General features: G+C 41.4%; 1 protein-coding gene across 2 annotated transcripts; it reads right to left on the bottom strand.

Moving 5' to 3' along the window:
- Window positions 1–74: 74 nt before the first annotated feature.
- ces3 (carboxylesterase 3) lies at window positions 75–22,739 on the bottom strand. Of its 2 annotated transcripts, none has more exons than XM_073471688.1 (13): window positions 22,556–22,739; window positions 20,750–20,951; window positions 20,504–20,642; window positions 8,782–8,915; window positions 8,471–8,624; window positions 8,187–8,291; window positions 5,829–5,930; window positions 5,252–5,392; window positions 4,981–5,061; window positions 2,845–2,986; window positions 2,376–2,525; window positions 2,043–2,115; window positions 75–447 (listed from the first exon to the last, which is right to left on the bottom strand). In XM_073471688.1, the coding sequence occupies exons 1-13, from the start codon at window positions 22,620–22,622 to the stop codon at window positions 261–263; spliced, it is 1,677 nt and encodes a 558-aa protein (XP_073327789.1). In that variant the 5' UTR covers window positions 22,623–22,739; the 3' UTR covers window positions 75–260. The 2 variants fall into 2 exon arrangements, with proteins under 2 accessions (XP_073327789.1, XP_073327790.1); XM_073471689.1 differs by having other exon boundaries at window positions 20,750–20,948; window positions 22,556–22,670.

Below are 22,739 nucleotides of genomic sequence, written 5' to 3'. Positions count from 1 at the left end.
ACATGATCTCTGTAAAACTCCCTTTGAACTGCATCTACAAACTAAGCCATCAGGGTGTTTTAACCACAGACACATTTCCTTTCTTTGCAATAAAATGATTTATTTTAATTACAGCTATGTTAAACAGTACATGTCAAAAACAGACACATGGTAAAGAAGCACAGTAAATCCATTCTAAAACAGAGAAGAATTAACATTAGTTTTGGTGAATAGGTATATAAATGTTTAAACCAATAAAACAATAGGACAAATAGCAGAGATCACTTTCCAGGTTTGGCTGCCACTGCTGCTGCTAACTGTTCCAGCTTCTGAGGGAGAGTGACCGCAAAATGGACCCTGTCCTTCTTCAGTTTCTGTCTCACAATCTGTGTCAGGCCCAGCTCCATATACTCCTGCTTCTGCATGTCATACTGAGGCCAGTTGACCAGACCAGGACTGTTGGGAGAGCTGAGGAGGTATACAGACATGGCAGCTACAGGCATTACGGCAGTCTGTATGTAGCAAAGAAAATCTTCTACAAATGTCTCCTACTGATTTCATATGATCAGCCTTTAGAATGAAAGTTTGTTCCCCCTCTCTATATGTTTTTTTTTGTCTAAACCTCATCGCCTAGAATAGGATGTTAATTTCAGATATCTTGTGTACTAGAAATTAATTTATCTTTTTTCATTTGTTATGTAAATTGAAAATTGAAAATGTTTCCATCAATCTGATTAACTTTCCCATCGCTCTGTACTCCATATGTTCATATTGATACAGTATATTCATTTCTTTGTCTCTGCATGCTTATAACTTCAACCTTGTACATGTAATGTAAAGCATATATGTCACACTTTTGTTGCAGCCTGCAGGGGTTTTTTTATTTGCTGCTGCACCATCCAGTTTGGATGAAAAAAACATATTACATATGTGGGAATCTAGGTTGTGAGTGTACACGGGTAGTGATTAAAAGTTTGCTTGGCTCACTAGAGAGCCCTCTGATTTGCTGGGCGCACCTTGTTGTGGTGGAATCTCTGTGTTGTACAGAGTGATCACCAGAGGAAAGCTTTCCCAAACTGTACCTTCTGCGTGTATACTGTGTATATTTTTTGGATATATAGTTTTTGACCCCACCTTCCTACATGTGGATAGTGAATTCTATTTCCTCACATCCTAGCATATATCTATCCCATGCCTCCTATTTCAATTGGGATTTTAATATATATATATATATATATATATATATATATATATATATATATATATATATATATATATATATATATATATATATATATATGTATCTGTGATGTTATAATGACATAAATCTTAATAAAACTTGATTTATTTTCCATACAGTATATGTCTCTTGCTAATTGTTCCTCTTTGAGGAAGCCATAGTTTATGTCACACTAATATCTTTACTAAGGGTTTAAGGGTTCCTCCTGCCCCTTAGCAGTTACGTACAGATGTTTTCTGTTCCTGGTACTACACATACTGTATGTAACTTAACTTTTGTGTACATGTCGTAACTTAACTACATTAGTAAGTCAAAATAACTCACGGTCGACTTTCGCTTTCACACTGGACATGAACGGTGGCCTCCTGTAAAGTCTGTGCTTGTTTGACCCAACCATTCATCCTCTAACATTTTCGCTCTTTATACTACTTCAATCTCACTTCCTCATTTGCCGCCGTAATAATTACTATGGCCACTAAAGGTTGCTGTCTATCAAGAAACGTAAGTATGTGACATCATATGATGCTTTCACAGTCAACCAATAGGGTGGGGATGGAACATGTTGGTAAACAGTTGCCTGTTTACACACCCAGTAGACACCGAGCAACATTTGCATTCATAAAGCAGTGAGACTAATAAAATAAATAAAGTCCTGGCCATAAACCAAAACAATAAGCTGAAAGATATCAGATTCAGGTGATAATTTTCTGTGGGTTTGTCCCTGCAAGTGACCCCTTTCATATTCCTTTCATCTGTTTTTCTGGATTTAGCAAATATTGATTAGTGCAGATTTAATAACATGTTTTTCTCAGTGATTACTTACCCAGTACGGGCAAAATTGGCCCAGTACGTCATCATGGTCCTACAGAGTCTTTCATCCTCCTTGGTAATGTTGCCTGAAGATGGGATAGGAGGAGACCATGAACCAAATACTGATACCCATTAACCATAATCTGAAGGGACCGCAGTGTTTTGTGTTGTATCCATGTGGTCTACCATCTGTTCATCCCTTCATTTATTTCACCAAGTCCCACAACTTGCTAGATATTCAATTCATGCTTACTGAGCCCTAACAAGTAATGAGAAAAGATAGGAGCAGTGAAGCCAGTCTAATCAAAAAATCTATATTGTGGGCAGCACATTACATTTAACTTACCAATGATGTTTATATGTCCATCCCAGAAACATCCACCAAACATGAAGCCAACATCATCTGCATGATCTGCCTTCACAAAGCTGGGTCTGTTGTGTCTGTATATCTCAGCATGGTATACAAACTCATACATGTAAACTGGAACACCCGCATCTAAATATACCAAGGAGAGAGAAGGTGAGAGGGGTGTTACTGGGCTGAGATGAAGATTAAAGATCAGGAGCAAGTAGATAATCCCTGCAGGTAATCAATACAGGCTGGTGCATGTACTCTTTTAGGTGCAGCTTTGCTTTTACCAGGTTGACCTGAGATTAAAGGAGCATCGTGTAATCATCATCAGGTCACCAGCATATTACACCAACACTGACAAAATGATTAATCAGTCCTCTGTACATGATACAGACAGGTCACATCTGTTTCTCTTCATTCACAGTGCTGTTAGAGGATCTTTCTGTGCTTTGCCTCTTCTAACCTGAGTGGTATCCGGCCACCTTGACGACAGGCAGCGTCATCAGCAGGTCCCCCATGATTTCAGTGAATCCGTCCCTGATCTCCTCTGGGGTTTTGGCATCTTTCAGGTATTCATCTGCAATGAGGCTGTTGGCAGAGGAGGCCTGGAATAGGGAGGAAGGTTGGACCATCATAAGTCACTGTGAGGCAGTGATGTTTTTCTACAGGACTTTTTTGAGTCAGTCAACAAGAAGGATGATGTCCTGACCTTATCAGCCACTGATCATGTATCTGAAGAAAAGTGGTGCAGCTGGAAGATGGGCCTGACTCATTTAATATTCAGCTGAAATGTGTGTCAATATACACATCTAATGTGATGAATACAGTGTGAGATCACTGTTTGTTTTTTTCTGATGACATCTGTGTAGGTCAAAATGTTGCAGCAAGAAAACTGACCGATATATAGGTTGGCTGATGCTAACGACAGATATTGGCCTTTCACAGATTTATCAGTATTGGTGTATATGTTGTCTGATATGTGGTGATATGAAAACTGAAAAATAATTCAGAATGATTTTTGTAGATGAATTACAAACTGTAAAATATCCTGCCTCCATTACATATCTTTGTCACAAGTGTTTGACAATATATCATATTCATATCATATTTGATGGAATATTACAAAAGAAACTGTATATATTGGCCAATATGTCGATATTGGATTTTTTTATTTTCTAATATCAGGCTCTAAAATTCCAAAGTTCATTGTGCTGGCTTTCAACAATGATGATTTATAATGCTTATCATATTTAAATAACTCTACTTTGACGCTACTTTTTCCTAAATATTAAATGTGGGAAATAATCTTGCATTTTTCTGTACTCAAATGTAATTTAAGCTGATTCCACTGTTGTGTTTTTTACCTTATACACATAATTGTTAGTTATTTATATATATTTGCAGTAGATAAAAATGATTATTTCCATAAGTAATGTTATATATTAAGTAAAATCTTTCATTGTCAGTGATGTGAGATATGATCATATATAAAAACTAACTAATAATGTCCCCCAAAATATCAACAGTCTTCAAGCTATGTGTGAAATTGTCCAGAACTAAAAATACTCCCTTCAAATACTTGTTTGTTCACAGATTTAGATACAGTGGACATACAGCTGCATTGGGGAAAAGGCATATTAGTGAAGTAAAATGTAGAATACTGAATGTTTTATGGCTCTTTTTCAGTTTTCAACGCGTTGTTAACCTCAGCTCTCACATTATTGGAAAAACAGCTCTTACACGTGTGTTGTGGAAACTAGAATACCAATATTTGCATGTTCATAGATTCTGGATTTTTCACTGAGTGAGAAGGAGAAGACTTTTTAAGGTAATTTAACTTTTCTTGCAGAAAACAATATTCCAAAAAGGGCAGTTTTATATGTGTTAGAACTTGTCTTATACTTTCAGCACTTTTTAAAGAAATATTTCTTTGCAGTATTGGCCACAGCTATTAACCTGTGCAACCATTTTTAAAATCATCAGATTGTGTATTTTTGGAGTGTGTGTGATGAGTGTGAATGACTTGTTTGTGTCTATTTGTGTCCGCTTGTCTCAAAATGCCCCACTTAGCATCCTGACTGGAAACATCATAGATTGGATTGTTTCATGCATGACCTAGGACAGGAAAGCCTTAAAGCTGGTAATAAAAACTCCCCAGAACATCATTGGTGCCCATCTACACAGCATCAGTGATATTGGTGAAGTGAGATGTCTGCACAGAGCCCAAAGGATATTAAAAGTCAACACCAACCCAGCCACAGTCTGTTTACACTGTTGCTGTCTGGAAAAAGATACAGAAGTATCTGCTGCCATACCACCAGACTACGGAGGGTTTTTTCTTTTGTAGTATAAAGGGACGACAACTTACATTTTGTTGTACAAGCCTGTATTGTAAAATGACAGTTAAATGACCCATTAAACCTTTTAACCTTGAGGGACAAATTCAGTTTTTAAAATTGAATTAAAATGTTATAATACTACCATCAGGTTTTCAGGTAAACAACTCTCAAGCTTTAAATACAATCAATCAATCAATCAATCAATCAATCAATCAATCACATTATCATCAACAAGCAGTAACAGCTATCATGGAGCTCACCCCTGCAGGATTGAACATGTTCACCACTGCCAGCACAGACTCCCTGTTCATACCGTGCTCCCAGCCAGGAGGCGCAAAGCTCTGAGATCAACATGAGACAGTGCTTTAAATGTATACAAATCCTTCAAGAAAAAGAAAACTCTGTCACTGTCAGTCAAGAACACTGACTGTCACTCACATAAATAATAGGAAGTACTGAGTTGTCAGAGAGGCTGGGTAAAGTATAATATGTATGAGCATTAGGAATGAAAGCATAGTGAAAATGTGTGACCTGAGGTAGGATCCATCCAAACTCATGGTTGGTGATTCCCATCATCACTGGAACCTTCATCACTTCTTTCCTCTTTAGAAGCTCCTCTGCTGTATCTGTCAAAAACACGCCATCCACCACGGCTCCCAGGTAAATCTTCATCTAAACACAAAACAGAACTTACTCTAATTGAAAATCAGTGCAGTATGGACCAAGGGGATGAAGGGAAACCAATCTTACAGATGCATGTTTAGCAGCCAAGAGTGTTTACAGGCTGCCATTTTGTGGGTAATGGTAAATCCTTTGAGGTTCTATGATATACTAAAACACCTCCAAATAGATAGCTGTTGTCTGGATTACAGTGATCATCTAGCATTTTTTACTTTTGGTCTTGGTTAATCCAGTGTTCTTCCATCTGTGAATAAAATCAGGACATTCTACTGTTGGAAGTTTTGGTCTCCTAATTTAACTTGAACTACACCCTAAAGACAAAAGGATCCAGAAAATGTGAGATAGAATAAAACACAAAGTTAGCACGATCAAATTAAACTCAATTAATCTATAACATCTGTTTGTATATCTTCAAAAGACCATATACCTTTTTGGTTGCATCAACCAGCTCATCTATACTCTTTCCCCTCATGCACTGGACCAGTTCCTCTGTACTGCTGCGCTCACATCCAGTAATGTTGGCAACAATCTATGGGAGAGATTAAAGGAAATCACAAATGCATACTAAGTGAATGTACTCTAATACAAGGGACAGATAATCTGTGCTTATTCTACTCTAATATATATGAAAGCTGCTATAAATAGTTACTTTTTGACCACTTCACAAGAGGGCCACAGTATCCTGAATCTAGTGTTTGATAGTTGTAACGCTGATCAGTAGCATTTAAAAACTCAAATTTTTTTTTTGGGGTACACCCTGGATAAGTCGCCAGTTTATCACAGGGAAATAATATCATATTATATATAGTTCATGGCTTTATTCAGACAGGACAGCTGTAGAGTGACAGGAAATAGAATGAGAGAGAGGGGGGTGAAATGCAGCAAAGGACCACAGGTTTCAGATTCAAGCTCTGGTCAGCTGAGCTACTGAGCCACTGGGGCACCCCATTTTGAAATGTTGTTGTGACGGTTGGTGGGTTTTTTGCAGGACCCAATAGTGGACAACAGACTGGGCAAGGTTTAAAGGAATTTATTGTCAAAAGGGGTCAGGTAATAGTGTAGGTGAATAGCTAGCAGGAGCTGAGTGCAGGGAGGCTTCATGAGCAGAGGGGTTACTTGAGGTCGAGCACGGGTGGCTGGCTTGAGTGGAGCTCGGCCATAAACACAGAAAATCCAGCCAAAAACTCCAAATCATGGAATTATTATAACTAAGGTTCAAGAACTGGACCATGCCACTCCTCCTCGCTGATCTGCCACCCAGGCCCAACCAATCAAACCACCTGCATCTCATCAATCCAACCACCTGCGTCTCATCAACCTAACCACCTGTGCCTCATTAACTCATCCACCTATGTCGCCCTGATTCAATCACCTGTGAAATCTATACAGGCAAGCCTAACCATTTCTTTCCCGTTCGTCTCAAGTTCTTATAACCCTCCCCCCCAGACCCTCTCCTTCTCAACTATCGTCTCTCACAGGGTCACCGGCAGCCCAGCCTTCGACATCGCCATCCCATGGCAAGAAGATCCTCTAGAACAGAAACCCAGGCCATTCCAGCACAGGAATCACAGAGGGGATGACGAAGCCACGCCGACCAAGACGTGTGCCCATCGAGACGTACCCCCATTCTGAGTCTCAACCTCCCTGGTTCCTAGACAGTCCAGCCAATCTGTAACCCTACTCAAACCCCCCTCTTCATCCACCAACCTCGAACCCCCTTTCCTTCATCCACCAACCTCGACCCCTCCCTTTCTTCATCCACCAACCTCGACCCCCCCTTTTCCTTCATCCACCAACCTCGACCCCTTTCCCTCATCCAACAACCTCGACCCCCTTTTCCTATCCTTTCCAAAATTTTCTACCAATTTAAATAAACTACCTTAACGTTAAACTGTGGTCAGTTGTTGTGTGTTCTGAGATGTGTTTCTGAAAAGTTGATGGGTTTTGTGAAATGTTATATCTTTAAGGGGCTACAGATTACTGTTAGGAGTGATAGGGGATTATAATTTCTCTTTTTCTTCAGCGATACCGACCTTCTACAGAAGGACTTTTGTGGAAAACCAGCTTTGTTTATTTTCGGGGATCCGACCACCAAACCTGACCTGAACTTCCAGACACGAAGGGGCACACTGCTCACAGGAGTAAAGACCAGTGCTGTTGAGGCTTTTGATGATGGAGCTGTTAACATGCTAGCTGCCCCTCACAGGTGAGCTAACTCAGTTGTTTCTCCAGTCTTGGAAACCAGTTCCTGCTAATTATATTTCTTTCCTCGTTTTCACCCATTTCTACACATTCCAGGTTAGGACTAGTATTAATGTTAAATGATTACTGAACCTTCACCCTAGACTTGAGTAGTTGGTAACATTACTGTAAAGTGGTACTAATGAAAGTGGTTATAGTAACAGTAGATCACGTGTAATTTACACAGAGAATCATCACCAAACTCTGCAGTTCCCTTAAGCATTATGGAACTTTTGGTATGGAACTTCTATTTTGGATCATTATTTTGGTTTTCTGGCATTAAACTCTGCTCTCATTAACCTATTTTCCAGCAGCTGTAGGAAGCTATTTTCACTTTAAAGATTAATAAACCCTCTACACAATACATGCCAAGCACCAAACAAGTTAGCAGCAAGCCAGTGAACATAATGAAGCATAATATTGTCAGGCAATTAATGCGGTTTTATGTATTACTATTCTATAAGCACATGCTGAAATCAATGAGCATGTGTTTCAGAGATTCTTTTTCTAAATCCATGCTAACCCAGTTTACATATTACAGTACCTTTGCATGACCCAAAGGATGGCTTGTAGTGTAGGTCCCAAGAGTAGCTACTCCACTTTGAAAAATTGCCCTCTGAAATAGTCCTTTTGCTTGTGGAGACAGAGTCTGTTCATGAAGCAAGATACATATGCAATTACTTAACAAATGGAAATAATGAATAATAAACCAAAGATGCACTCAAAAATAAATTACAGCTATTATTAGCACTGAGGTTCTCATAAAACACTCTTAAAATGTGTAAATGTGTGTTTAGCATGTTTTCCTCCAGGGATTAGTTTTATTACCAGTATGGATGCACTGATGCCTCCTGCAGACTCTCCAGCAACTGTGACGGTTTGTGGATCGCCACCAAAGGCCTCAATATTTCCCTGCACCCATCTCAGAGCTGCTAGCTGATCCATGAAACCCCAGTTGCCCTGAGCGTGTTCATCTCCAGTGCTTTGGAACAGGAAAAGTCAAGAAACTTGCTTTGGATTGTCAGAAATTATTTCACTAAGAAAAGTCTGCAAAAATGGTTACTGTGATACTGTGGATGGTTTCAGTTTGTGTCTTCAAAACCTGTGATAGAAATGTGATGAGCAACACAGTTCCTTACCTCAGGAATCCCAGAATGCCAAGGCGATACTGAATAATAACCATCACTATGTTTTCATAAGCAGCTAATGGAGCGCCATCATACTGAGAAGCTGCACCCATTGCCAGACCTCCTCCATGGATCCACACCATCACCTGACATAAAGCACAAGACAGCAGCCTACTGGTAAAAACTGACCTCTTCACACAGTATAGTTTAAGTTACTTTAAAACATTCACTGTGATGCATAACAAACACAAGATTACACATTTTAAACTAGATTGTTTGTTTAAAAAACTGTACTGTTTACATTCACTTAAGGTGTTCACAACAATTCAGAACAGAGATGAGAGAGAAGTGAGATGTCTCACTCCTTATTAACTTCTATCATCAGCTCTGGAAAAAAATGATATGTCTTATTCTGAATGTTAGGCCGGTTGTGTTACATATCACGCCTCTTTTGGTTCTGCAATCACAAACATTATGTTTGGCTCAGTACAAAAACAAACCTGGTGTAATGAAATGTTTTTGTTGCAGTGGGATCTCTGTAACAAGGGATACAGCGATTACAGCATTTTAAATGTTAGCATATATGTGACACTGAAAGCAATGGAAGTGTCAGTTAAACTGGCAAGAGACAACTTTTTTGCTTCAACTCATTCTGAAGTAAATTCTGATTGCACAGTTTAATAGCTGTGGAAAAATGACACCATCCATGTACAGATTCCCCATTATTATGTCTTGTGCGAGAGAGAGATAAAGCACCTGTGCTCCAGTGTCTACTATCCTAGTGCTAATGGAGCCATCGAGAGATTCAACAGGGTATTGAAAGAGTGTATACAGACTACTGACAGAATGCACAAACCATGGAAACAAGCAGTAACAGAGTTCATGCATACACCCGATGCTCATTCAGCAATGACAATGAGACTGTACTTGATGGACTTACTGTGCCAGAGAACATGCTGTTCCTATATGTGAAAACAGAAGGGATTTCATTCTGTTATCTATCGCTAATAATGTTATATGGTACTAAGAAAAGAGTTACAGAAAATAAAAGCTCATTAACATAAGTTCATTTCCAGAGTGTTTGACCACTCAACTCCAGATCCAGATGCCGCTAGGGCCTTGATGAACCTTTGCCGAGGTAAACAGTGGGACTATCACCATGAACTATCTGAATCACTGAAGGATCAACTCATTGCCCTAGATCGTCCGGACGACCTAGACTCCTTCATTGCCCTGACTATTAAAATTGATCACTGCCTGAGGGAATGTCAGAAGGAGAGGGTCCGGCCTTTCTTCTCCCCCACTTTCCGGAGGGATCCCCCGAGGGCGAAGGGCTTCTTCCCCAGCATTCTCCACATCTGCGCTCTCCCTTGCCTGAGAGGACAGCTCCCCTTGCTGGGAGGGAGGAACCCATGCAATTGGGCCGTGCCAAACTGACCCCTGAGAAGCGACATCAACGTCTACAGCAGGGGAGGTGCATCTACTGTGGCCAGAAGGGTCATTACCTGAGCTCCTGCCCCTTAAAAGACCAGGCTCGCCGGTGAAAAGGAGAACACTGGTGAGCTAAACATCTTCTCTGACCTTCAGAATGCAAGCTCTTACAGACATTGAACTTTGTACACCTGTTGTTTCTGAAAAGATAAAAGGGCTTATAGACTCTGGGGCTGATGAAAGCTTTATGGACTGGAAACTTGTCAATCAGTTAAAGTTAACTGTGTGTGCTCTCCCTTAACCCCTAGAGGCCAGTGCGTTTGATTGAAGGCTGTTCTACAGGATCACCCATCGCACCAAGCCCATCCAGATTATCACAACCCAGGGACAATCTGAGTAGCTAAGTTTTCATCTGTTCCGCTCTCTACTACACCCCCTAGTTATCCCTGGCTGACAAAACATAATCTCCACATAAACTCGTCTACTGGGGTTGTCACTGAGGGGGGAGAGGGATGTTATAAGGACTGTTTTCCCTTCTGTTCCCCCCAGATCTCCTTAGAACAAGTCAACTCTGTCAGCCCTGTGCCTCCTGTCACCACTGAGACTTATTCACCTGCTACTCCTGCCTCCGAGTCAGATTACCCGGATCTCTCAAAGGTTCCACCATGCTATCACAACGTTAAAGAGATATTCAACAAGGTCTGAACCACCTCGCTTCCTCCACACAGAGACTACAACTGCGCCATTGACCTTCTGTATGAAGCCTCCCTGCCTAAGGACTGGTTCTACTCCCTGTCCGCGCCAGAACGGGAGGCCATGAATCAGTACATCACTGCCTCACTCTAGGCTGGGATCATCCGACCCTCCTCCTGTCTGCCTGGCGCCGGCTTCTTTTTCTTTGATAAGAAAGACAAGTCTCTACATCCCTGCATTGACTACCAAGGCCTCAGTGACATCACCATCAAGAACAGGTACCCCTTCCCTCTCATTCCATCCGCTTTTGAACTATGACAAGGTATTAAGACTTTCACTAAACTCGACCTCAGAAATGCTCACCACATAGTAAGGATAAGGAAGGGGGCTGAATACAACACTGCCTTTAACACCCCTAGTGGCCATTATGAATATTGGGTCATGCCGCTTGGTCTCACAAATGCACCTGCTGCCTTCCGACCCTGGTGAATGATGTACTTTGGGACATGTTCAATGACTTTGTTTTTGTATACTGCGATGAAATCCTGATTTTCTCCACTGACCAGACAACCCATCAACTCATTAGAAGTTTCAGTACTATTAGTGCTCCCCTCCATAACCTCACCTGCTGCTGAGTTTGTTTGGACTCCCCAGGCTGAGCTCTCCTTCCAGAAGCTAAAATGCAGTTTCACCATGGCTCCCATCCTACTCTCCCAGACCCAGCATTCCAATTTGTGTTAGAAGTGGACACCTCTGATGTTGGAGTTGGGGCCGTTCTGTCCCAGCATTCTCCCAGCGACAACAAATTCCACCTGTGTGCCTTCCTCCCCTGCAAACTATCCCCTGCTGAGAGGAACTACAACGTTGGTAAGCGGGAGCAGTTACGAGCAGTTAAAGTGGCATTGGGGAAGTGGAGACTATAGTTGAAGGGGGGCAAACAGCAATTCATTATCTGGACCGACCACAAGAATCTGGAGTACATCCGTTCAGCGAAGAGGCTGAACTTCGGGCAGGTGAGGTGGGCTTTATTTTTTAAACAATTCAACTTCACTCTATCCTATCATTCTGGCTCGAGGAATGTCAAACCTGATACTCCGTTTGACCCTGAGTCAGTTAATCAAGAACCCTTATATCTTCCTCCGGTTGTGTTGGGGCTGTTACTTGGGGAATTGAGGAGCTGGTTAGAAATGCTAATCAGGATGTCCCTGTTACTGAGTGTTGCCCCCCAAACAGGCTGTTTTTTCTCTCTGTTGTCCGCTCTCAGGTTGTCCATTGGGCCCATACCTCTCTATTTGCCTGTCACCCAGGGGTTAGCCAGACTTTCTACATAATCAAGCAGTGGTTCTGGTGGCCAGCTATGGATAGGGAGGTGGGAGAGTACGTGGCAACCTGCGCCTGGAACAAGTCTTCCTCCCAAGTTCCTGCTGGTCTCCTCAATCCTCTGCCTTTCCCACGCTGAGGGACGGTCAGATGTCTTCCTGGACATAATCACTGGGTTACCACTCCAGAAGGTAACACCACTTTTTGATCAGTGGTGGACAGATTCTCCAAGATTCCTCATTTAATTCCTCTACCCAAGTTGTCCTCAGCCAAGGTGACGCCTGAGTATCTGTGTCTTCGGATACCAACTGCCTATTTCCTGGGATAGAGGTGGTGATGGTCTGCCGCCCAGTCTGGACAAAGGATTTGGCTCTCTGCTTGGGATGTACCTCTCAGAGTGGAGTCCTGGAAGCTGGCTCCCCGGTTTGTCAGCCCATTCTCCATCTCCAAGGTGGTAAACCCAAAAGCTGTCCAGCTCAAGCTTCCTAGGACCTGGAGGATCCATCCTAATTTCTACATCTCCCATGTCAAACCAGTCAAGGAAAGTCCTCTGGACCATGCCCACAAAGACAGAGGGGAAGGAGAAGGAAGAGAAGCACACCAGGAAATCTTAAAACCTGTGGCTACCCTAACTGGGCCTTTGTCAAAACCTCTAAAAGATCCAGAGCAGACAGAGAAGAAGCGATGGAAAAACGTAACAACATTGTCATTCCTTATGTTGCAGGATTATCTGAGAAACTCGGGAGGATCTTCAATAAACATCATATCCCAGTTCACTTCAAACCAAGCAACACATCGAGGCAGAAACTTGTCAACCTTAAGGACAAAACACCAAGGCATAAGCAGAGTAATGTAGTTTATGCTGTTTAATGCAGCCAGGACTGCACCGATTTGTACATTGGGGTAACAAAACAACCTCTCCATAAACAAATGGCACAACACAGGAGGGCCAACTCCTCAGGTCAAGACTCTGCTGTCCACTTACATCAGAAGGAGGAAAATCATTCCTTTGAGGACAACAATGTAAACATCCTTGCCAGAGAAGACAGATGTTTGAAAGAATCATAAAAGAATCCATCTATGTCAAACTGGAACAACCGTCTTTGAACAGAGGAGATGGCCTATGACACTACATATCACCCACCTACAATGCTGTACTGAGTTCCCTCCCCAGACAGCTTAACAACCATTCACACCTGGGCTCACCTAGCCCAAACAAACCACATGAAGGCCAGTTGGGTCAACGACTCACATGTTGCCCTAACGACTCTGAAACTCAGAGTTCACATGTGACCTTAATGACTCCCTCCCTTTATAATATGTAAGGACACACCCACACAAGGTTTAAAGATTGCATTTCCACTACAGTTAGTTACAACTGAAGAAGCCTCTTGGATGAGAGGTGAAATGTCTTCAAGAAACTGAAACAAGTCCAGTTGCCTTTGACATAGTACATAGCACTTGCAAAACAGGGCCCTATTTAAAAGATCTATAGTACTTGGTCTAAAGTGCATGACGCAAATGAGTTTAGGGCATGTCCAAGTCAATTTTGCTTATTAAACTGCAGATAATCTGGCCGAAGAGTATTATGCATGGCACAAAGGGATTATATTTATGCTCATTATTAGTCATGGGTTTGTTTTGCGTGGGTTCTCTCCGGGTACTCCGGCTTCCTTCAGCAATCCAAAGACATGCAAAAAGTTAGGTTAATCAGTTACTCTAAAGCCCCATTCACACTGCCCTTCAGTGTAGGACTCATACGCAGATTCTCTGCATTGCTGTTTGTGTGAAAGTTACAGATGTGGGAATCATGTGCCGAGTCAATGCATCGCTGGCTGTGTGAAAGTTACAGATGCGGAGGTAGTATCAGAGCCGCATCACAGGCGCGATGGCATCTGTGTGAATGGGAAAGCCAGAGGCACAGATCAGGGGGTGATTACAGTTCTGATGGTGTTCACAGTCTGACAGCTAAACAGATTCTTCACTCATCAAATAAAAGAGAAATGTCCCACACTTCAACCAACAAAGCAACATTACAGGACCAAACAACAGTAATGTGGTAACTGGTTGTGTCTTTGGCAACTTATATTAGGAAAAAAATAAGGCAGTTATACATGGAAAAGTGTCTGTCATGCTGTCTGTCCTACCGACTCTTCATCACATTTCTGCCCGAGGAAACAATATCTGTACCCGCAGTTCAATGGCGGTGATTATGTGACGTGATTTTGAGCAAAAAACTTTAACTCACTATGTCTTTGTCTCCTTCCATTATTGTGTTGTTGTAGTTACTGTCTCTGGGAACTTGTATTGAAAAAAATCACTATGACAGTCAGCCCTCCAGACCAAGACTTCAGTGAACTTTCCCCCAAAAAACAGCTGTTTTTTTGTGGCAAAGCCCAACAGGGTCAGCTGTTTACTGATGGCAATTATGAAATTATGTAATTTAGAGCAAAAAAGGTAACTTTGTCACTTTCCACGATGCATGGTGGGTCAGGATCTCAATCATAACACATTATAACTGCATCCATATCATTATAAACAGTCGGTGGCTACATGTTAAGATTAACAGGTGGACACAGAAAACACATTAAAAAAAAACACATGGATGTCAATGACATGATGTGTAGCATCACGTCTCTTTTGGTTCCGCAGCACCTGCATGCTGTATGAAATGCCACACTTTACGCTTATGATTCAGTGAGAACAAACAAAGGCGGAGAAAAGATGAGCCTTTACTGTGTCAATAATGCAGAGTCTCTGTGTGAAAAGGGCTTAAATTGTTCGTAGGTGTGAATATGAGCGTGAATGGTTGTTTGTCCCTACAGTGGCTTGCAAAAGTATTCATACCCCTATGAACTTTTCCACATTTTGTCACATTACAACCACAAACGTAAATGTATTTTATTGGGATTTTATGTGATAGACCAACACAAAGTGGCGCATAATTGTGAAGTGGAAGGAAAATGATACATGGCTTTCAAATTTTTTTACAAATAAAAAACAGAAAAGTGAGGCGTGCAAAAGTATTCAGCCCCCCTGAGTCAATACTTTGTAGAACCACCTTTCGCTGCAATGACAGCTGCAAGTCTTTTGGGGTATGTGCTCTACCAGCTTTGCACATCTAGAGACTGAAATTTTTGTCCATTCTTCCTTGCAAAATAGCTCAAGCTCAGTCAGATTGGATGGAGACCATCTGTGAACGTCAATTTTCAAGTCTTGCCAGAGATTCTCAATGAGATTTAGGTTTGGACTTTGACTGGGCCATTCTAACACATGAAAATGCTTTGATCTAAACCATTCCATTGTAGCTCTGGCTGTATGTTTAGGGTCGTTGTCCTGCTGGAAGGTGAACCTCTGCCCATGTCTCAGGCTTTCTTCCAAGATTACCTTGTATTTGGCTCCATCCATCTTCCCATCAACTCTGACCAGCTTCCCTGTCCCTGCTGAAGAAAAGCTTCCCCACAGCATGATGCTGCCACCACCATGTTTCCCGGTGGGGATGGTGTGTTCAGGGTGATGTGCAGTGTTAGTTTTCCGCCTCACATTGCGTTTTGCATTTAGGCCAAAAACTTCAATTTTGGTCTCATCTGACCAGAGCACCTTCCTCCACATGTTTGCTGTGTCCCCCACATGGCTTGTGGCAAACTGTAAACGGGACTTCTTATGGCTTTGTTTCAACAATGGCTTTCTTCTTTCCACTCTTCCATAAAGGCCCGATTTGTGGAGTGCACGACTAATAGTTGTCCTGTGGACAGATTCTCCCACCTAAGCTGTGGATCTCTGCAGCTCCTCCAGAGTTACCATGGGCCTCTGGGCTGCTTCTCTGATCAATGCTCTCCGTACCCGGCCTGTCAGTTTAGGTGGACTGCCATGTCTTGGTAGGTTTGCAGTTGTGCCATACTCTTTCCATTTTCAGATGATGGATTCAACAGTGCTCCGTGAGATGTTCAAAGCTTGGGATATTTTTTCATAACCTAAACCTGCTCTACTCTGGTGTGTTCCTTGGGCTTCATGATGCTGTTTGTTCACTAATGTTCTCTAACAAACCTCTGAGGCCCTCACAGAACAGCTGTACTGAGATTAGACTGGACTCCATTTACTAATTAGGTGACTTCTGAAGGCAATTGGTTGCACTGGATTTTATTTAGGTGTATCAGAGTAAAGGGGGCTGAATACTTATGCACGGCACACTTTTCAGTTTTTTTATTTGTAAAAAATTTTGAAAACCATCCACTCCACAATTATGCGCCACTTTGTGTTGGTCTATCACATAAAATACTAATAAAATACATTTACATTTGTGGTTGTAACGTGACAAAATGTGGAAAAGTTCAAGGGGTATGAATACTTTTGCAGGCCACTGTATATGTCGGCCCTGTGGTGAACTGGCGACTTATCCAGGGTGTACCCCACTGCTCGCCCAATGTCAGCTGGGATCGGCTCCAGCCCCCCAGTGATGGATGGATGGATGTTTGTTTAATGGCTATAAACATGTAACATTGTAATTCATGTTTCAGCATGAATCTCTATCTGCCACAGAACACATGAAACTTTGTAGACCCCCCTTTTCCCTTTACAGAGGAGCTTAGGCAGATAATAACCAAGATCATAAATCTGCCTGCATTCCAGACTGATTTGAATGTTAAATGCTTCTACCTTTGCAGCAACCTTTAAAATCAGTGTAGCGCTCCCCTCAGTAGTCATATTGATGAGGGCAGGGCTTTTGGGTTCTTTTAAGATATTTATCAAATATTGTTAACCCTGATTAACTCAGTTTTAATTATTATCTTGGATTTCTTGTTAAAGTACACACGTGAAATGTTTTTTAACCTACCTATGAATTCACCTTTCTTAAGTTCTAGTTTTAATAAAGATTTTTAACCAAATGGGTCTGGATAGGTCTCTCTTAGAATGAAATGATAACTTCTTTCCAGGTAAGTAATAAAGTAACACACACAAGGTTTTAGAAAAATATGTCTCAATTATTTACTTAAATGAAAAATCACTAGTTCCAATGAAATAAAATTATGACTGTTCTTTTCTTAAACCTTCAAAATAAAATGTATGGATTACTTCCAAAACCCTCAATTTACCAACTTCAAAGTCACTTAAACACAATTAGTGGGCCCACACACACACCTTAATGCGCTATCTAAAGCCAGCAATTAAAAGTATTATAAAACCAAAATGAAGTAGCAGGCCCGATGCGGTGCTCGTGTTCGTTGAGGCCCAAACTTAATGGCCGATGGATGATACCTGAGGTAATGTTCCTGTCCCTTCCTTACTCCAACAGTCACAGGTCAGCATCTCAACACGGACTCCGTCGGTTTCTCTTTTCTCCTTCCACATTGCCAAGAAAACTCACGGGCAAAGTCCTGGTTGCTCCAAGCTCTGTCTTCAGGTCGAAAACAGCGGATAAACCTCTCAATCTGGTCGACTGAGGGAATCAACTTGAACTGTCAGTTCACTTGTAATGAACTAACTCAGTCCTATACTTCCAGGTGGCTAAGCGTTAGCTTTAGCATTAGCAGTAGCACAAAACGTAAACAGTCTCGGAAGTTCGTGTAGAAATTCCTCCCATTTCTCAATATGCAGCTTGTCACTCTTCTCACTGGTTGTCGTGCAGACAATCATAAGACACAAGTTACACACTGGTTTGTGCACTTCTAACTCACAACGTAACCCAGAAAATCTCTGGGTCCCGCTCACTCCTTAGCTACATCTTGCCCGCTCTCTCCTGGCCTGTGCCCCCCCCGTCCGTGCTGAAACACCTGAGACCTGACGCTCTGGCCAATCGCTATTATCCCCATAAATGCTGGTTTTGACAGTTTTCAGGAATACATCATCTTTTAAATAAAACAATAAACATATAACATTTTTTAAACTGCTTTTAACATTGTTATAATAACTTCTTAAATGCTTTGATTATTAAATGACACTCCCAGCATCACTTATTACCTCATACTTTTTAACCGGGTTACATCAGTATGAGAAGTTTTATTCATTTATCATTATGCTCATCACATTCAATAAAAAATCTTGTTCAAGATAAAGGAAATCCCAGTGTTTTAACACCTTCCATGCCCAAGTTATTACTTTAAGGGTTTCGTTGCATTTCTAACATGTGACAATACATGGAATTATTATAACTAAGGTTCAGGAACTGGACCATGCCACTCCTCCTCACTGATCTGCCACCCAGGCCCAACCAATCAAACCACCTGCATCTCATCAATCCAACCACCTGCGTCTCGTCAGCCTAACCACCTGTGCCGCATTAACCCGATCACCTATGTCACCCTGATTCAATCTCCTGCGAAATCTATATATGCAAGCCTAACCATTTCTCTCCCGTTCGTCTCAAGTTCTTACAACCCTCTCACCCAGACCCTCTCCTTTCTCCACTATCATCTCTCACAGGATCACCGGCAGCCCAGCCTTCGACATCGCCATCCCATGGCAAGAAGATCCTCCAGAACAGGGACCCAGGCCATTCCAGCACAGGAACCACTGTGACAATGAAGGCCATGCCGACTAAGATGCGCGCCCATTGAGACGTACCCCCATTCTGAGTCTCAACCTCCCCGGTTCCTAGACAGTCCAGCCAATCTGTAACCCTACTCAAACCTCCCTTCCTTCATCCATCAACCTCAAACCCCCCTTCCTTCATCCAACAACCACGACCCCCCTTCCTTCATCCAACAACCCCGACGCCGCTTTTCCTATCCTCCCAAAGTCTTCTACCAATTCAAATAAACTACCATAACGTTAAAATGTGGCCTGGTCTTGTTAGTGAATGACAATATCTACTGACCATGTATGGATGATTATTTCAATTAGTAAAGGAAATGTTGTAGATTCCCGATTTTGTTTAGTCATACAGTTAGGAACTATTTACTCTTTGTTTAAACAGTTAGTTACACAACGTTAACGTTCTTCACGATAATTTACCTAAAAGAGGAATTCACTCATATAAATGTTTTGTTTCTTTGTTTCTCTCCCTTGTTTATATACTCCTGGTTCACATATTACTTGTTCTTTATATTCTAATGGATCATGGTGTACGACATATATATGTATTTTCAGCACACAAAACTCCATGTTTTAATAATCTAGAATTTCGAGAATTACGGTGTCAAACAATGAAAGGACAGAAACGAGTCCTGATTGGTTGATCGACCGGAAACCATACCCGTATCCTCCAAACACAAAACTGCTGGAGACAGAGGTTTTTGGCCTCTTATTTTTCTTTCTCTCTTAGTTTTAGTCATTTATACTCTTGATCTTCATCCTCTTGTTACCCGTGTTTTTGTTTTGCGTGCTAGTTTCGATTTTTCTTAATTTGATAATCCAGTTTCAATGCCAACTGAGTTTGTTTTTTATAATCTTGCTACCAGTATATACAACCTTCTTTCCTCCACCATTCTCCACTTCCTCATTCAATTCATTATCATCATTTTGACTGCTTGTATTTGGTAAATATTCATGTCTGATAATCATTTCATTTAAAATCATTTGTGTTAGTATCTACTTAATAAACATTTTCATTTAGACACAGTCGTGGTTCTGTTTATTCCTTTGAAGTGAAGAACGGAGATCAATGTAATCAAGAAGTCACACTTTTAGATATTTGACTGATAACTTAAGAAATTATTGATTTGATTTCAATTTTCCTCTTCGGAGGTGGTGCCTCTAAAACAATTGCACAAGGATTGAGATTTTGCTACAAAGTGTAACTATTTTAAACAGTTGAAGTGGGGAAGTTGCCGGCTTTTCATGATCACAGTGCTTAGCTTCAGTATATCTTGCTCACATGAAACCGCAATAAAATATTTAAAAATAATAAGCAGAATCCTCTGTCTTAGAAGATAAACAGACAATATATCTTCATCTGAACAATAAACAGAGGCAGCATCACATGTTTGCATCAACAAGCTAACCAAGCTGATACCAATGTGATACTATTTACCAACAGTTTACCAACAGTGTTGCCCATGAATGGTAAAATCAAACATACACTGAAGCCTGAAGTTTGAACAAAGTTAATGAGCAGCCAACACACTTGACATTACACAATGAGCAGCTCTATACTCAGCATAAATACAGGGGGTGGACAAAATAACATGAACACCTTACATTTGAATTCAGTCCAGTACAACATCCTGATAAGCTAGTCCCTCCGATCACAAAGTGTTTAATGCAGGGCTTTTCTACTGGATTGCATTTAAACTGTAAGAAGATTCTGTTTTGTTGTCCACACCAGTAAACACAAGCTGTCTCTTGAACCCACCGGAAGTTTGGCCCCTTTTGTTGCCTCAGCTGGAGTGTATACATTCAGATACAGACAGTCCTCTGAAAGCTCTGGTGGGGTGTATTGCATTGACATGGTCCTAGAAACATTCACAACTATCTCTGGATCCTGGATACACCTGAAATAGAAAGAGAGACGAAGAGGAAGTGTGTGTTATTCAGAGAGAAAAAGTCAAATCTTGCCATGTTCTGTGGCCTTTGGTGAACCCAGGTCACCCAGTCTTACATGGGGGGCTGTTGCGTGCCATCTCTCTCCCCCTCCCAGGGCTCTGCATCCTGGGGAGCAGCCAAGCGGAGGGGCCCCACAGGGGGGCGGGCAAAGGGGATTCCGAGGTATTGCTTCACCCTCCTCTCTGTGCCTTTCACTATCCCGTATTCCCCTCTGATTCGGCCATGTTTCAAAGAGACCACAGGGTCGATGATCTCTGCTGAAGATACAGGTGGGTGTTTTATGTGTTAACGGACCATACCAGTGTTACTGCAAGGACACAATTAATGTATATTATCACTTTCACTTTCCAAGGCTTGTTTTACCCTTTTTAATTTTTTTTCAGTGTGCTGAACATCAACATTATCTTGCAGAGACTTGAAACTTGAGCTAAAGTCAAATCTTTTGAATCAATACACATAACCGATAATGACCTGCCTCTTGCAGCCAATAACCGATAAAAAAACGCTAATTTTTTGTTTACATTTTTGTAAGAACTTGTATACACCTGGCCTGTCCACTCTATCCAGCCCAGAGACACTGTTTTTCTGTTGAAAGTACAGCTGGCAATCTGCTGTGTGACCCACTGCTGGCTGTTTGTATTGCCACAAAACACAAGCACAACCAGAGAATATTTGATTTGCGCGAGAGCAATCAGATACCGAAATCATCCACGCTGAAATCTCTGTCAGAAACTCTTTAATGCTGCTGTGATTAGGTATTTCACTGTAAGTTACTGATGAGGTAACAACCAATCGTAGCAGAGCGAACAGCAGTGTCCCTTCCCCCTCCCTCCGGCCCATCCATTCTAGCATCAAGCATTCTATTCCCCCTCCCCCCTCTTCTTCATCTTCTCTGTGTTAGTGGCCAATAGCAAACTAACATTTAAGCAGCATAGTGCCACCTACTGTATCGGGGGAAATTATCGGCTATAATTTCATTATCAGAATAAAAGATAATAATTAAAATTTCCTGTTATCTGGCTGATAATTTATCGGCCTGATAATTATCGTACATCCCTAATATATGTCAAAAGGGACAGCTCACCCCAAAATTAAAACATTTGAGCCCCACATGTGCCATCGAGTTCCATTATACTGGAAAGAAGGATTCTCTACGGCTGATATCTCCCAAACTTGGCAACTCACACTCAAACAATCTAGATGGATAAATAGCACTACAGGTGGGAAGAAAAATATGTACTTCTGATTTTGGGATGGATCTGTCCCTTTTAAAACACATTTTGCTTTACATACAAAGTTTTGTTGGCAGTGACCTTCCAGAGTCACAGTTTGATTGCCTCAGCATTGAGTCTTGGATCTCTCCTGTTAGTACTAAACTGTAAATGAAAGGAAAAACTAAGTGCTACAGAACGCTACTGTGTCAAATATTTAATCTGATGGACCAAAACCTTCTCAAAAATCTATAACAGTACGCTTTAAAGAATGTGAAAACACATTCAGACAGATTATTTATTTAGTTTTTTCATCAGTTGGTTAAACTCAAAACTGAACTGTAATGTTAATCCATGGATTATGTGGGTGTGGAAAATTCCTTAATCCACTTATTGCTTCATGAAACCCTTTAAAAAATCCTTGAATAGACAGCGGTCAAGCTCAAACAATTTTTTGCTCCTGAGAAGTTGACAAGGTGAAGGGTTTCTTTGAGTCAAACAGCCATGCTTCAGCCTGTGTAATTATTTATTTAATTTGTATTGTTCTTGACACCAGAAGATATTTGAGAATTGTATAACAAACTACACGGCAGTGTCTGGTGCATCAAAATGTCCTTCCTTGTGTGAGGTAAAATAAAGTGTTCTCTTACCTGGTGTTGCCTGTGCTATTGCTGTCAGCACAGGAAGAAGATAAACAATGAAAAGTGCTGTTCTCATCCTTACCAGGCTCAAAGAAAGGCAGAGAAAATTACAGTGTACTTTCAGAGAAATAGCTTTCTGCCCCTGTCCTGGCCCTCTAGTACCACCCCTCCTACACTACACTCCTACTACTAC

This window comes from Pagrus major, chromosome 8 (genome assembly GCF_040436345.1).
Source record: "Pagrus major chromosome 8, Pma_NU_1.0".
NCBI classification, from domain to species: domain Eukaryota; kingdom Metazoa; phylum Chordata; class Actinopteri; order Spariformes; family Sparidae; genus Pagrus; species Pagrus major.
This window is presented reverse-complemented; position numbering and strand designations above follow the sequence as displayed.

Excerpts from the sequence above, each read along its gene's own strand:
- ces3 (XM_073471688.1), bottom strand. The coding sequence starts at position 22,622 with ATGAGAACAGCACTTTTCATTGTTTATCTTCTTCCTGTGCTGACAGCA. Across the intron at positions 20,952-22,555 it reads AATAGCACAGGCAACACCAG|CAGAGATCATCGACCCTGTG; the intron begins GTAAGAGAACAC and ends CTGTATCTTCAG. Across the intron at positions 448-2,042 it reads GCCAATTTTGCCCGTACTGG|CTCTCCCAACAGTCCTGGTC; the intron begins GTAAGTAATCAC and ends ATACCTCCTCAG.